The 15430-nt window shown below is 40.5% G+C and overlaps 1 protein-coding gene across 1 annotated transcript in view; it reads right to left on the bottom strand.

Moving 5' to 3' along the window:
- Nucleotides 1-15430, bottom strand: part of TTC7A (tetratricopeptide repeat domain 7A) — a 388284-nt gene that overhangs the window by 330268 nt on the left and 42586 nt on the right. The window contains exons 4-5 of the mRNA XM_075595818.1: nt 12856-12986; nt 11435-11553 (exon numbers count right to left, since the gene is read on the bottom strand). Of these exons, the coding sequence (XP_075451933.1) occupies nt 11435-11553; nt 12856-12986 (250 nt within the window). The remainder of the gene's footprint in view (nt 1-11434; nt 11554-12855; nt 12987-15430) is intronic.

Here is a 15430-nt window from a genome sequence, read left to right as displayed (position 1 = left end):
GTATTTGCGCTGGTTTGTCCTTTTTAGCATTTAATTCTGTTTATGTATTATACATAACTCTGTACCCCCACTGTGCCACGCTGCTGAATATGTTGGCACTTTACAAATAAACTATAATAATAATATAGGATTTTGAAGGTACTGTAATGCAGCTTTAGGAATGCGAAGTCCTAGCAACGTGGATTAACCTCTTAAGTAAATGCCTCCAATTAAAAAAAAAAAAATCACCAAAAACTGTAAACTTTCTTCTGGTGATATTTTAAACATGGCCCGTTGCATAGTGATGCTGATTCTGTGCACTGACGGACGTTGTTCTTTAATTCACAGCAATACCTGTAAGTGGGCTTCTTCCTCAATGCTAGCGTTTCCCTATTATAGTTTTGAGGAAGTTAGAGGACAGGGAGTAGTATCAATCTCTAGTCAGAATTATTACAGGTGTTCGAAAACTATATTTGTGGGTCTCCATATAACCCCCTTTATTGGTTATTAAAATATATTGACTACTAATGGTTTTATGATGTACTGGATTCTACTGGGTTAAGCCATTAGGTTTGGGTTCTGTTTCACCTTGTAGCTATTTCAGCCAATAGGGGGGAGTTGGTAAGGTCCCAATGAATTTTCGATCTTTTCCCACGCTAAGGAAGACACGTAATTGCCATTCATGTCTCAGCAGTGAAATGGTTAAGTTAGTTATTTGCAGACCTGAATGTAATACTAAGAATCAACATATGAATATGCATTGTTTTCCTGCTCATTAAAATTATTTATTTTATTTATTTATAAAATATTTTACCAGGAAATAATACATTGAGAGTTACCTCTCATTTTGAAGTATGTCCTGGGCATAGAGTTAAATGACAAATAAAAATGAAACCATCAGAGAAATGATTTATAATCTGGAATGCCTTTTGTACACATTTCTCCATAAATTGGAGAGAACACGTTTCAGTAATGTTGGTATGCAAAAATAGATATAAAATCAGCATTGATAAATAGGCTTTCTTCTTCCTTTTCAAAGATATCAGGCCCCACTACTTGTTACAGTTTGTTTTTTTGACACAGGAAATGACAAACATATTTTACAAACTTCATAAAATAACGGCAGTCAAAAAGCACGGCGTGTTCTGGCACGCTGCCTGTTAACTGGGAAGGAAATCAAAGCTCAACATACTGTAAGAGTCCTGAGTATCAGGGCACATTCTAGGGCTGAACACCAAGGCTTATTGATAGATGAGCATAATCCTTATGGTCATGTCTACATACATTGCCTTCAGGGAAAGATATACAGAAATTCTTGAATCTTTACACCTGGCACGAAACTTACAATTTGTCACTTTACTAAATCCATGATTGTATATAAATATAAAAAATAGTTGACAAATATTTTCAGCATTTATGACTGTCCTAGATTGGGCAATAGAACGTCCCAAGTAAATCCGGGGAGGTATCACTAATAGGAATGTTTCGTTTTTATATATATTGTTTTTAGCGTTATAGGTTTTAGGGGCTTATTCTATAAGTGATTCAAAAAAAGGGAGAAGGGGAAACACAAAATGGATGTGCCCCCTAAAAGAATTCACTTAAATGCACACCAACAAAGTGTAAAAATTAACTTTTAATAAATTTACATAAAACATATATTACCAAAGTAATGTGTAATGTGAATTTAAAAATATATTAAATCAACGTAATCAAGCATCCGTTGCCTCAATTATAGAGTCATACTATCCCAGTTGACCACTCAATATTATTGGGATATAGAGGACAGAGGATGCTGTGAGTCAGGGTGTTAGCCCCCTGTGTTTGGCAGTTTCGTGATACAGTGTATTCACCATCATTATTAATGTATCTGCCAGCTCTACCACTTTAGCACTCTTATTCAAATATACTGCTAATTTTTCATTGAAGTGCGTAGTGATGTGAATTTAGCATGGAAGCTGGATATTGAATCCGTCGGCCACTCACTTGTGAATATTTATATATACTTTTCACCATCTGGTCTCACCTGTTGCTCCAGAGGGGTTAACACCCTGACTCACAGCATCCTCTGTCCTCTATATCCCAATAATATTGAGTGGTCAACTTGGAGAGTATGACGCTATAATTAAGGCAACGGATGCTTGATTACGTTGATTTAATATATTTTTAAATTCACATTACACATTACTTTGGTAATATATGTTTTATGTAAATTTATTAAAAGTTAATTTTTTACACTTTGTTGGTGTGCATTTAAGTGAATTCTTTTAGGGGGCACATCCATTTTGTGTTTCCCCTTCTCCCTTTTTTTGAATCACTTTTCAGTTCACAGTTTGCACCCACCATTTGATTACCTATTTATATACCCAATCACTTCATTCAATTAGTATGGTCTTGTGATCACTCCCTATCTCCCTTGTTGTTTCTTATTCTATAAGCCCTCAAGTGGTCGATTGTGATGCGAGTGTCTGCTTTGGGGCCTATTCAAGACGGAGAGAGAAAATAGTGGTGCAAAGTCGTAAGGATACACCAAGGGCTGGCAAGTAAGCTATTTGAAAAGTTTATTGGCACGCAACAGGATTAAAAAACTTAAACACGTTTTGCGCCTGTTGGTGCTTTATCAAAGAGTAGAGGACTCTTAAGATTCATCCTCCCCTTTATAGCGCTTCCGCATCTGAAATCACAACGCCCGGACCAATCAATCTGCTTCAGCACAGGCAACTGCTGAAGTACTCAAATTGATTTGACCGGGGCGTTTGTTAGCAGGTGTTTCATTACCAGGAGAACAGCGAATAAAAGCACTCTCCAGACTGTGTGTCACAAAGCGGAGGACGAACCACGGATTCTTAAATATTTAAAAGAATAACCAATTCATAATACAAGTTAGAAAATATGGTCAAAGTTTAAAAAAATCCTGAAGAAATACAAAATGTATTTGATTAACTATTCTAATACACAGCTTCTTTAAACATGTGTTAATATTCTACTGTTGTGTAACAATATATTTGCATATTTGATAAATCTGTCCAATATAATATGGTCATAAGAAGTCATTGTTGTAATAAAACCTCACTATTGAACAAAGAAGCCAAAGATTAACAACTGGTGAGTTGTAATCTCAGATATCAACTGTTTATGGGCCTATTCAATAAGTATTTTTATTGTTCCTCCCGTTAAATCGTGTTCAAGAGAAGTGAGGATCACTAATGGGATAATTATTCATTGACTTGAGTGGGGTTTTTTGGTCAATCGCAGCTTCAGACAACATAGAATTATTACCCCCTGAGGACTCCAATGATATTTGCAGATGGTAAAACTTTCACTGAGAGCTCACTCGTGTTCTGTTATACTTTACTGATTCTCAACTTTCCCACAATCTTATCTCTTTTTTTTTTATAGAAAGGATAACTTTTTGAAAAAGTTTTCAAGATCATATTGTAATTCTCTTTCCTGAGCTTCACCCTACCTCGCCTGTGACCTGCTTGATTATACTGGTGGTCATTGACATTCCCTAAACAAAGCATGTTTACTGTTACTGTCTATGTAGTGGAGTTAATAAAGATGTCTGTTGCTAGATCTTTACTTCTGCTAAGGAAAGAAAGTGTCCTTCTCAAATGGGTTCTGAAAGTTATCCAGTCTTCTTATTTTCTTAACTCCCTGATGGAAACAAAATATAAGCAATCTGAGGTTTAATTAAATACAACTTGAACTAAACAGCAAATCGGGAACCAATTCCAAGAAATATGACAAATGAAAATGTTTTTGCCACTTTCTGTGCACAAATCACACATACAGTATAGCACCTGGTGAATCTATTAGCGCTTCTCCACAATACTAACACAAGGGATATTTACTTTAAAATAAGGGCTCTTTAGGATTTATAGCACCCTCCAGGGATCAAGATTGTGTAACGTCTTTCTTGGCGTCACTGAACTCCTGAGCGCCAGAAATGCCACCCGAAGGAATGGAAAATGGAATCCCATCACCCAAAGTCCCTTTAAGCTCAGCATCTTGTACCATTCTATAATTTGTGAATGGTATGTACCACAAAGCTTATATGATTTGGAAATGCTTTTGTTGGTATAAAGTCATAAATTAATAATTCTAATGAAAAAAAAACTGCCACTGTCAGCGTCACAAAGTCAGAGCAAAATTAGGTATTAACCACTTATGAGCAAAAACTGGACTCAAACATAGCTAACGAAAAAAGTAAGTTACTGTACGTACAGTATGTGGAAATCAGGGTGGAGAATTTCCTAGAAGAGAACTTTCATTTCTAGGTCAGTAGTGTCAGCAGGAAGAAGCTTGCAGATGCCCTTGCAGGAGGGAGCTTGCAGATGCCCTTGCAGGAGGGAGCTTGCAGATGCCCTTGCAGGAGGGAGCTTGCAGATGCCCTTGCAGGAGGGAGCATGCAGATGCCCTTGCAGGAGGGAGCTTGCAGATGCCCTTGCAGGAGGGAGCTTGCAGATGCCCTTGAAGGAGGGAGCTTGCAGATGCCCTTGAAGGAGGGAGCTTGCAGATGCCCTTGAAGGAGGGAGCTTGCAGATGCCCTTGAAGGAGGGAGCTTGCAGATGCCCTTGAAGGAGGGAGCTTGCAGATGCCCTTGCAGGAGGGAGCTTGCAGATGCCCTTGCAGGAGGGAGCTTGCAGATGCCCTTGCAGGAGGGAGCATGCAGATGCCCTTGCAGGAGGGAGCATGCAGATGCCCTTGCAGGAGGGAGCATGCAGATGCCCTTGCAGGAGGGAGCTTGCAGATGCCCTTGCAGGAGGGAGCTTGCAGATGCCCTTGTACCACGTCAGACCAGAACCAAGAAGTACTGCATGCTGATCCTGGTATTTTCTCATTGTTCACATAAATACTCATAGGAGCCTATTCATTAAACTCTGATATCCAATACAAAATCACCCGAGAACTTGTATGCAAATGGACCAAATAAAAATCTAATTTTCACCATATTTATTAAGAATTATCCATGCATAAAATGTACATGGTTCTTTGACTTATTAGCATGTGCTTTTTGCCAGATTTGCTGCAATACTGGCCAGAAACTGACATTCATAAATCTCTGAGAGAAAAAAAGAGAGACTGGCGGACAGACCAATTTAGATATAACCCCAAATAGATTAGACTACAGTATGCTGGAAAATATGCAAAGTTAAATCATTTGAATATCTTTTCCATCTTTAAAGCAACAGTCCCCTTTAATATGTGCGTCAATACAATCCACATAATGATAAGTGATTAGCTAAGTTGCTGATCGATCGGTGAAGATTCGGCTCAGGGGTTGACTAAATTGCTGTCAGTGCAGAAGAAGAGGAACAAAGATGCAAAGTTCTCTGGGGAAGCTCATGTGACCAGGTAGTCACTAGATACAATTGGTGCACTGCTAGAGAGAGGGCAAAAAGGGGTGTGCCAGAGCAGAAGTGGAACAGGATATGACTTTGTAAATGGTTGTTAATGGAACAAAAAATGCTTGTTACTTTATAATACATTAAAAATGTCATTCAGCATTGTTGTTTAAAATAAAAATGCTACAAGTATTTTATCATAGTACAGAACTTATTTATTTAAAAAAAACACAAATATAGGATAGTGCTTGGTCAGCAGCTTTAAAAAAACTAAGGCTGTCTCACATTTTAATCTGGTTTGTAACTGTTACATACGTCTATAATATATATTTTCTTTAACTGTGCATGCAATGTCTTGCATACAATGTATACCCTGTTCAATTATGTAACTGTATTTGTAACCATGTATTATTTGTCTTAACTCTGTCCCCAGGACATACTTGAAAACGAGAGGTAACTCTCAATGTATTACTTCCTGGTAAAACAGGTTATAAATAAATGGAAATAAGCATATGTCCTAGGTATCTCAGATGATTACACAGGTACTGTATTTAACCAGAATTGGACATTTGGTCATGGACATCTCACTGCAAACGGGTCGCCTCCGGCGTTTGACCGCCAAGGGTCCCTTCACCGCTGCCGCTGCGCTGCTTGACACTCGGCCGTCGGCTGCTTTCACCAATAGGGTAAATTAATTTAAGGGGTTTTAGCTGTTGGGGTAGGGGTTAAGGCTAGGGGTTTTCGTGTAAGGAGTTAAGGTTTTCAGGGGAGGTAGTGTTCGTATTAGGGGTGAAGATTACGGGGTTGTTAGGGTAAGAGGTAAGGTTAGGGGCTTACCCTAAGCGGCAAAATGGCCAGTGGCGAGATGTCCCTGCGGCAACGTCAGTGGCAGCTAAACGCTGGTGGCGACTTGGTTGCAGCAAAAGGGCGGTGAACAAATGTCCTAGACCCGTATCTAACCATGTGTAGTATAGGTTGATCTATTTAGATGTATACAACTGAATAGGCCCTCTCCCTCTCCCTCATTCACCTCTCTCTGTCTGTCCCCCCTGGGAGGTAAGATTTCTGACTGAGACTTTCTGGTCAATCTGCAAACCCGCACCTGCTCACAGGAGCAGTTCCCCCTGCACAGCTTTTATGTTGACCCACCCTTCTTTATTTACATGGCTGGGGTGCAGGGGGAGATCCTTGAAGCCGAAATGTGCTATTTTAATCTATGGACCCCCTGGTTCCGGAGATACATACTTGTAAAGGTACGGTCTCCTCCAGGGGAAACAAAATGGTGGTTTTAATCTCACACCAATAGGAATGCCAAACAACAGCATATTTGCGGTCAGGAAAGACACCTGTAGCTAGCTGATAGGATAACAGTGGAACCATTTTTCAAATACATTGTTGTGCGTGTTACACACCGCTACACAGAATCATTGTACTTATTTCTAGGTGTGGTATTAAATGTATTCGTTGTTTTATTACAGTTGTTGAAACATAGGGTGTTGAAATAATGTTCCTACTGGCAAAACTGTGCTGTTGGGTCCTAACTTTAATTACTGGTATGTGCAGTACATGCCAGCACATGACATTGATTTTCTGTGTGTGGGATAGAGCACTGACTCATGCCTAAATATACAGCTCTGTGAACATAGTTAACGTTGTCTGGATTTTACTATTATTTTTTTATGTAGCTTCATCAAGACATGGGGTGGCCAACTCCACTCCTCAAGGGCCAACAACAGGTCAGGCTTTAAGGAAACCCCTGCTTCAGCACAGGTGGCTTAATGAGTGGCTCAGACGTTCAAATGATGAAATGGAGTTGGAGTATAGTGAGGCCGATTGTAGCATGAACAGGAAGCAGAAAACAGGAACCAACGCCTGCATCTGTGTGGCTAGAAACGTAGATTCCTTGCATTTCAAGCAGATGACTGCTCTGAGGTGTTTATGTCTAGCCTGGTTCAGCGGAAATTTTTGATATTGAATAGAAAAAAAATGTGGGACCTGGAAGCAAAGCATGAAACATTTTATGGGTCTTGTCCCTGTTTTTGTTTCCATAGTTTTATGACTTTTAATCTGTAAAATGAGTTTTTGGAGAAAGGTGGGAATGTTGATGTCAAATCTACTGATGATGTTTATTGTAACACAAAAAAAGTCTGACGAGAGTGAAGGGAGTAAGAGAACGGGGAGCAAGTAGGGGAGATGCAGGTGAGAAGAAGAGTATGTGGTGGGAGAAGCTGGACAGCAGTGTACCATGTTGAGGGAGAATCTGGTGAGGAGGGGAGCATGTGCAGGAGAAGCTGGTGAGGAGGGGAGCATGTAGCAGGAGAAGCTGGTGAGGAGGGGAGCATGTGCAAGGAGAAGCTGGTGAGGGGGGGAGCATTTGGAGGAAGAAGCTGGTGAGGAGGGGAACATGTGGAGGGAGAAGCTGGCGAGGAGGGGAACATGTGAGGGGATAATCTGGTGATGAGGAGGGGAACATGTGGGAGAGAAGCTGGTGAGGAGGAGAGCATGTGGGGAGAATCTGGTGAGGAGGGGAGCATGTGGGGCCACACTCCTAATCTACATTAAGTGTGTGGCCACCCAGCCAAATAAATTCCCACTCCTGCCATAAATCCTCTTGTAACAGAGTCTCCCTCCTTACTTCCGGTGAGGGGGAACAGCTCGGTGATGCGCCAGAGCTCCACGCGAGTGGGGAAGGTAGCGGTGGCTGCTGCAGACCTGTTGCGCTTTCGCAGTTGCGGCTGCCATCTTTAAATGTTTGCAAAAGGCATTAGGAACTACAAGCCCCATAATGCTTTGCGGGAATAGTGCAGCGGCCATTTTGGACAGGCTACGCAAGGACTATAGCGGGTCTAAGAGTCCCAGAACCCTGTGGGAGGAGGGAAACCTCAAAGGGGGCTTTCCCAGCCAATAGGGCTCTGGCAGCAGGAGAAAGACCGGATATCCTTGGGACAAGGAGCCAGCGTGCTCAATCGGATGGAGAGCTACAAGACAGAAGGTAGTGTCCAGAAAGCAGTTCTTCCTGGGCTAGGCCTAGACCTTGCCCCCTTAGGCCCTGAGTCACCCCAGTGGAGTGTGTAGGGAAGGCCCCAGATAGGGACTCTTCCCCTTAGCACCATAGTAGTAGTACTGTTGCACCGGTGATCGGATGGCCACGCGGTGCCCTGTGACCTGGCCACAGGACCCTAAGACATTCAGGTGAGACCCTCCTGCTGGAGCTCACCTCGTGAGGAGGATCAGGACCCTAAGGAGTGAGGGGATTCGTTTTGGATGCCCCGCTGCGTTGGACCTGACTATTCCTTGTTCCACCAGCAGCACCTAGGTACAGGAGTGCCCAGGAAGGTATACACGTACACCAACGTTTCACACAGGGGTAGCGCTACCTCACATTTGGGTGGGATTTACTGGGACAGGACACCAGGGGTATTGGTGCCACAGTAACCTCCGTACTTTGTTGGGGGACCACCATTGATGTTAATGCATTGTATTGATGTGAGATATTGTTATCTTTGTTATACTGTAATACATTATATTATACCAGGTTGTATAGTAATTATTGTGTCCTATGGAGAAGTCATACCGCTTACGCTGGGATCCTCATAGGTTGGGGTACTGCACTGCGAGCTATAGTACCCCAGGCTCCCCAGAAGCGAAGGCTTTGGCCTTCTGGGAGCCTCACAGGTAACCGCAGCACGCGTAATCGCCCACAGTTTCCCATAGGCATAGGGGGTTACACTCGTTATGACTTTTGGTGCAGGCGCAAAAAACATTTTTTTTTTTTTTTTTTTTTAAAGTCCTTTAGCTCACAGAAACAAAGGACTAAAATGTATTTGGTGGTTAAGCTTACCTTCCTTTTAGTAGACAAAGAGCATTTACTTTGTTCACAATATTGGTATTTTCATGGATTGAACTGTACTGACATGAACTTCGCATGCACTTGTACATCATACATCAGGCAACAATACAAATGCACATACTGTACTCTGAGGCTACTACCAGAAACATATTGTTCGAACAAAGACATAATAACACCAATACAAATAGCTCATCTTACCTGTCTATTATTTTTACAGTACCATTTCTAATATTACCCATTTGTAAGATAGAGTACGCTTGTATTAATTACTGCAGTGTTTTTCAACTGGGGTTCGCAGGTTCCCTGGGCATCCCTAAAGGGTTCCCTGCCATTTTCAGGTCATTTGAAAATGGTACCAATTACAGAAGAAGTTACAATTCATCTGATCTCAGACGCCCTATTAGAGAGGGTTGGGGTTCCGTACAATTTCACAATATAATTATAGGGCTCCTTAACTAAAAAAGGTTGAAAACCACTCTACTACTGTAATGTGCCTTGTATTGAAATCCCTTTTTCTATGTTATTTATCAAAACAAAGAACTTTAAAAAAAAAATTATATCCCCCTTAACATTGTAAGTGTCAGAAGGGTTAATAACATATTGCAGAAATGGGTAGAGGGTGCAGGATGGAATATCACCATAGACCTTTATGAACTAATCGGAATCAAATCATCAATCTCTCAAGGCAACTTTCTGTTACAGTGAAAGGAAAGCCAAGTTATTTCTATCACAATTGTACAATTGCAAATTGATAAAAAAACAAATAAGTAAAGGAGTAAGACTGCATACTGTATTGTAGCTACTCCCCCCCTTAGTTTTTCACACATGGCTTCTCCATTTTGGCTTTATTTTTGTTAAATAAATCATGACACGGTGTAATATGTCATGTGTTGTTGTTCATCTGAGGTTGTATTTACCTAATTTTTAGACCTGCTAAGGAACAGATGATTGTTATTATGTCCTGATATGTAAAACCATAGAATTCAAAGAGGGTGTACTTTCTTTTTCACACCAATGTAAGGGATTTGTCATTTTATTGCCATTGCCTGGCCATTATTCTACAAGCTGTATAGAATGCCAAAAGCATGAAATGAAAGGAAATATTCAATATATTTCAATTGTATTTTATCTTCTGAAAAAGATAGAAGTGATCCCCTTAATTCACATATAATTGTGATGTACAAAAATGTCAAAAAAAAATTGGCTAGATTCACCAAGTTCTGTTAAATCATGGCAAATAATGTGACAATACGTAGACCAGGAACGGCAGTTATAATAATGTGCCATTATTCATGTCTTGCCGTTAGGGCTATCCAGACTCATTTTTAACATAACTTCACTTTGGAGATATTTATCACCATTTTTGGTGGACACGACAGTTTAAGTCTATTATTTAATCTGGCCCTCTCGCTCTCTTCTCCAGCAAAAGCCCTATTTCAGGGTCTGGAGGGGGGGTAATGACAGTTAGTCATAATAACTTTATTTCATATAGCGCTTTTCTTCCAATGGGACGCAAAGAGCTTCCCAATTATAGTATAGTGCGCGGTACACACACACACACACACACAGGGATTGTTACAGACACAGACCCTGCCCAGATCTTACATTCTACGTTTTTGGTGCCAGAGGCAAAAGGGAGATAAAGTGACTTGCCCAAGGTCAGAAGGAACTCCAAGAATTGAACCAGACTCAAACTCCATGTAATTTTTTACAGAATCAGTGTCTTTACTCACTGAGCCGCTTCTTCTCCCTGGCATAAATAATGTGGTGTTATTTGCCAGCATTAGTTAGTTAACTTAGTGAATGTGACAAATATAATTTCGGCTAATTCACATGTTTTTAAGAATAATGGCCATCACTATTAACGCCATGCCTTTAGGGGAGTAAATCCTGGTTAAGTCACTTGTTTTATTTTAGTTAGTTGCTTTAGTGAGTACTGCATTATGATTAGTGAACGTCAACGTCAAGTTAAGTAGGTTAATGGAGCTTAGTGAATCTGGATCCATGTTTCCCCGATTTCTAGCAACCGTTCAAGTTAAAAAAATGTATTTTTTTTTCTATTCAGCATACATCAGGGTCAAGAAACGTCTTCGTCTGCAGTCCCCCAAAAGGTACACTTATGCTGGAATGGTAGAATACTTTTTTTTAAGCGATTCATTTTGGTAACCCCAAAATAGATGAAAGAAGGTGTATGTTGGTATAGTGCTTTTCTACTTGTAATAAAGTAACAAAGCCAACAGAAAGTGTCCACACTTACCCCCTTTTCAAATGTGCAACGTATGCGCTCTGTAGTGCTGCTTCCAGGAAATAGCTGAGCTCAAAGTCATGAAAGGGAGCACTGGCCTTTGAAGTTCTTGTGTGTGCAATGTTTGTGCTCTAAGAGAAAAAAGAAAAGTATTTCTATACACATTATCGTTGACAAGTACATTGTAATGGAATATTTAAGAGCTGTGCTTTAACAAGTAATCCATTCCATCTCTCTATAGCGACAGTACCATGTTGAATATGAGAACAAATGCTATTCATGTCACACATCCAGTCATTTATACAAAAGGGAAATATGAAATGTCACCTGTGTTATGTTACACAAACTTAATCCCACTTTAGTTTATTTCCAACTCCATGAAGATTAGGTGCAAGGAAAATCCATAGACTACTTGGATTCAATAACCATTATTACTAGTGATAACAAATGTGTCAATCTGGGTGATTGGGGTGGGGGGTGATTTTGAGCTCTCAGTGACTATGCACACCCCCACTCCCAGTGCAACTTAACTTGTGGCAGGGGGAGGAGTTTGCATGTGTCTGTCAGTGTGTGTGCGCACGTCAGTGTGTCTATCAGTGTGTGTTTGTGTCCATTAGTTTGTGAGTATATGTGACACACACACACAGATCTGCGGGTGGGGATTGGAGGGAAATGCTGTGACAGTTTAAAAAAAATAAAAAACTAAGGGGTGTGACTAAGGTCTGCAGCTTAAAAATTTGTATCCACCCCTATTAACTAGACTAGTTTATAATAGCATATACTATTGTCTAGTCCATAATAGCAGAGAAAATACCAATTAATCCATAATGGCATATACTAGACCAGCGGTGCGCAAACTGGGGGGGCACCCCCAGGGGGGGCAGGAGATTCTTCTGGGGAGCGGCGAGCGGTTGCAGAGGCCCGCTCTCTACCCCCAGGCATTAAATTAAATGCCGGGGGATTGCGTGAGGCCCCTTCAACACTCCACTTACCTTGTTTCAGCCGCTGTGTGGCGCGTCGCCATGGCAACGTGACGTCACATGCCCCCACAGCGTCATTTGACGCATCATTAGACGCGAGGGGGGGGGGTGCGCGCGACCGAAGAGAAAGCAGGTAGGGGGGCATAGGCGCGGGGAGTTTGCCCACCGCTGTACTAGACAAGTCCATAATAGCAGATACTAGGCTAGTCCATAATGTCATATATTAGACTAGTCAATAATGGCAACTGTACGACTAATCCATAAATGGCAGATGTTCGACTAGTCGATAATGGCAGATACTAGGCTAATCCATAATGTCAAATATTAGGTTAGTATATAATGGCAGATAAACAGCTAATGTTAATTTGGAACACCATATGTGTCTATTAAACAGTAATATTATTGCATCAATATAAACAACACTAAAGCATAAAGTTTACATTTCTTACTCACTTTCTCTAATTCTTGCAAGTAGACCTGTGCAATCCAACTGGCTTTCTCAAAACAAGCAACGGTTTCTTCTTCCCTTTCAGACATCCGAGCACGGGAGGCATGAGTTGCACAAGAGTATTCCAAGGACAAACCTTTGGGATGGTAATACAGTATGATCAGAACATTGTGGGTTAAGATTCCGTTATATTAATTTTAGTCAAAAATAAAAAAAGGAAAGATTAAAAAAAAGAAGTTATATCAATTGTACTTCATACTCAAATATTACTGATCCCACGAGAATGTGAAAGTTATTGTGTTTCAGCATTTTATATGCATTCATTGACTACAGCATACATTAAAAGTATAACACCGGGATCAGCAGGGAAGATAGTCCAGGCGGCCGATTACAAGCACCTACTGAATTAATTTTATTTATAAAATGTTTTAACAGGAAATAATACGTGAGAGTTACCTCTCGTTTTCAAGTCTATCCTGTGCACAGTTATGATAACAATACATGGTTACAGTAAATGAGCAGAGGTTATACATTATACAGTATTTAGACATTTCATGGACAAAAAGAATATATGTTATGGGCGTATGTAACAGTTACAGACCAGATTAAAACGTGAGACAGCTAAAGTCTTGAAAGAACTTAGACTGAAGGTGGTTTTGAGAGTTTCTGGTAGGTTGTTCCAGTTGTGAGGTGCACGGTAAGAGAAGGAGCGGACAGATTTTATGTTGAACATTGGGCCTAGTGCAGCCGAGAGTCCAGGACCTGGTACCTTGCACATCCAATGCTGATCGTGATGAGAGAGTCATACATAGTAGATGAGGTTGAAAAAAGACATACGTCCATCAAGTTCAACCTATGCTAAATTTAAACAACAGATACTTTATCCTATATCTATACTTACTTATTGATCCAGAGGAAGGCAAACAAAAAACCCAGTGTTATATCATCCAATGATATCTCATAAGGGAAAAAATAAATTCCTTCCCGACTCCAAGAATTGGCAAATCAGATTACTCCCTGGATCAACATTCTTCCCATGTTTACTTATTTGGTAAATCCCTGTATACCTTTCCTTTCTAAAAAAAAAAAAAGTCCAACCTTTTTTTTTAACAAATGTATTGTATCTGGCATCACAGTCTCCATGAGTAAAGAACAACAAATTTTAACTGCCCTTACTGGAAAGAACCCTTTCCTATGTTGCACGTGAAATCTCCTTTCCTCCAACCTAAAAGGGATGCCCTGAGTCCTTTGTACTGCCCTTGGGATGAATAGCTCTTTTGAAACCTCCTTGTACTGTCCCTGAACATATTTGTATATAGTTATATACCCTTTTAGGCGCCTCTTTTCTAATGTAAATAAATCTAATTTAGCTAGCCTCTCCTCATAAGTTAGATTGTCCATCCCCTTTAGTAATTTGGTGGCTCTTCTCTGCACTCTCTGTAGCTCCATAATGTATTTTCTAAGGAGTGGTGCCCACAATTGTACTCCATATTCAAGGTGTGGTCTTACTAATGCTTTGTAAAGGGGCATAATTATGTTTACTTCCCTTCCATCCATTGCCCGTTTAGTGCAAGATAAGATCTTGTTTGCCTTTGCAGCTACTGCATGACTTTGGGCACTATTGCTAAGCCTGCTGTCTACAAGCACTCCTAAATCCTTCTCCATCAAGGATTCCCCCAATTTATCCCCATTTAATTTGTAAGTCGCCTGTTTATTCTTGCTTTCCAAATGCATAACCTTACATTTATCTGTATTAAACCTCATCTGCCATTTACCTGCCCACGTTTCCAGTCTCTCCAAGTCCTTCTGGAGAGAAATTACATCCTGCTCTGATTCTACTACCTTACACAATTTAGTATCATCAATAAAGATGGAGACTTTGCTCTTTATGCCAATCTCAAGCTCATTAACAAACAAGTTAAAAAGCAGGGGTTCCAGTACCGATCCCTGAGGTACTCCACTCACGACCTTAGCCCAACCTGAAAAAGTTCCATTTATGACAACCCTCTGTTGTCTGTCCTTCAACCAGTTTTCAATCCAGGTGCATATATTTTTACTGAGTGCAATTTGCTTTATTTTGTACACCAACCTCGCGTGGAACCTTATCAAAAGCCATTGCAAAATGTAAGTAGACCACATCAACTGCATTACCCTGGTCTAAATTCCTACTTGCCTCCTCAAAGAAACAAATATGACACTGAAAATCATGTCATAATAGACTGATGAACAATATCTCCGTTTATAGGGGATTTCTCACATCTCTAATGTTGGACCTGTCAGGGACCTTGGGTCATGCCCACAAAATACCGAATTGTTCTATTTGGTGTTCAGGTGGATATACTCCCATATCTTGCAATAGAAGCCTTCAGAAGAACTTACTACTGGTTCCTCTGTGGTATGGTCAATGTCCCACAGCCACAATGGGGATTAAGTTTATTGGGCCATTGTCTTCTCTCTCAAGACCTAATTGATTCTGTTATTTGGCTAACAATATGTTTTTGGCAGAATAAATCTCAGATGGATCCTGGAGAGGACCTGAGCTAATTGCCTTTCATAATGCCGACTTAGATCTGATTTGAC

Source organism: Ascaphus truei, chromosome 4 (genome assembly GCF_040206685.1).
Source record: "Ascaphus truei isolate aAscTru1 chromosome 4, aAscTru1.hap1, whole genome shotgun sequence".
Classification (NCBI taxonomy): domain Eukaryota; kingdom Metazoa; phylum Chordata; class Amphibia; order Anura; family Ascaphidae; genus Ascaphus; species Ascaphus truei.
Note: the sequence above shows the minus strand (reverse complement) of the source record. Positions and strands in the feature narration are given on the sequence as shown.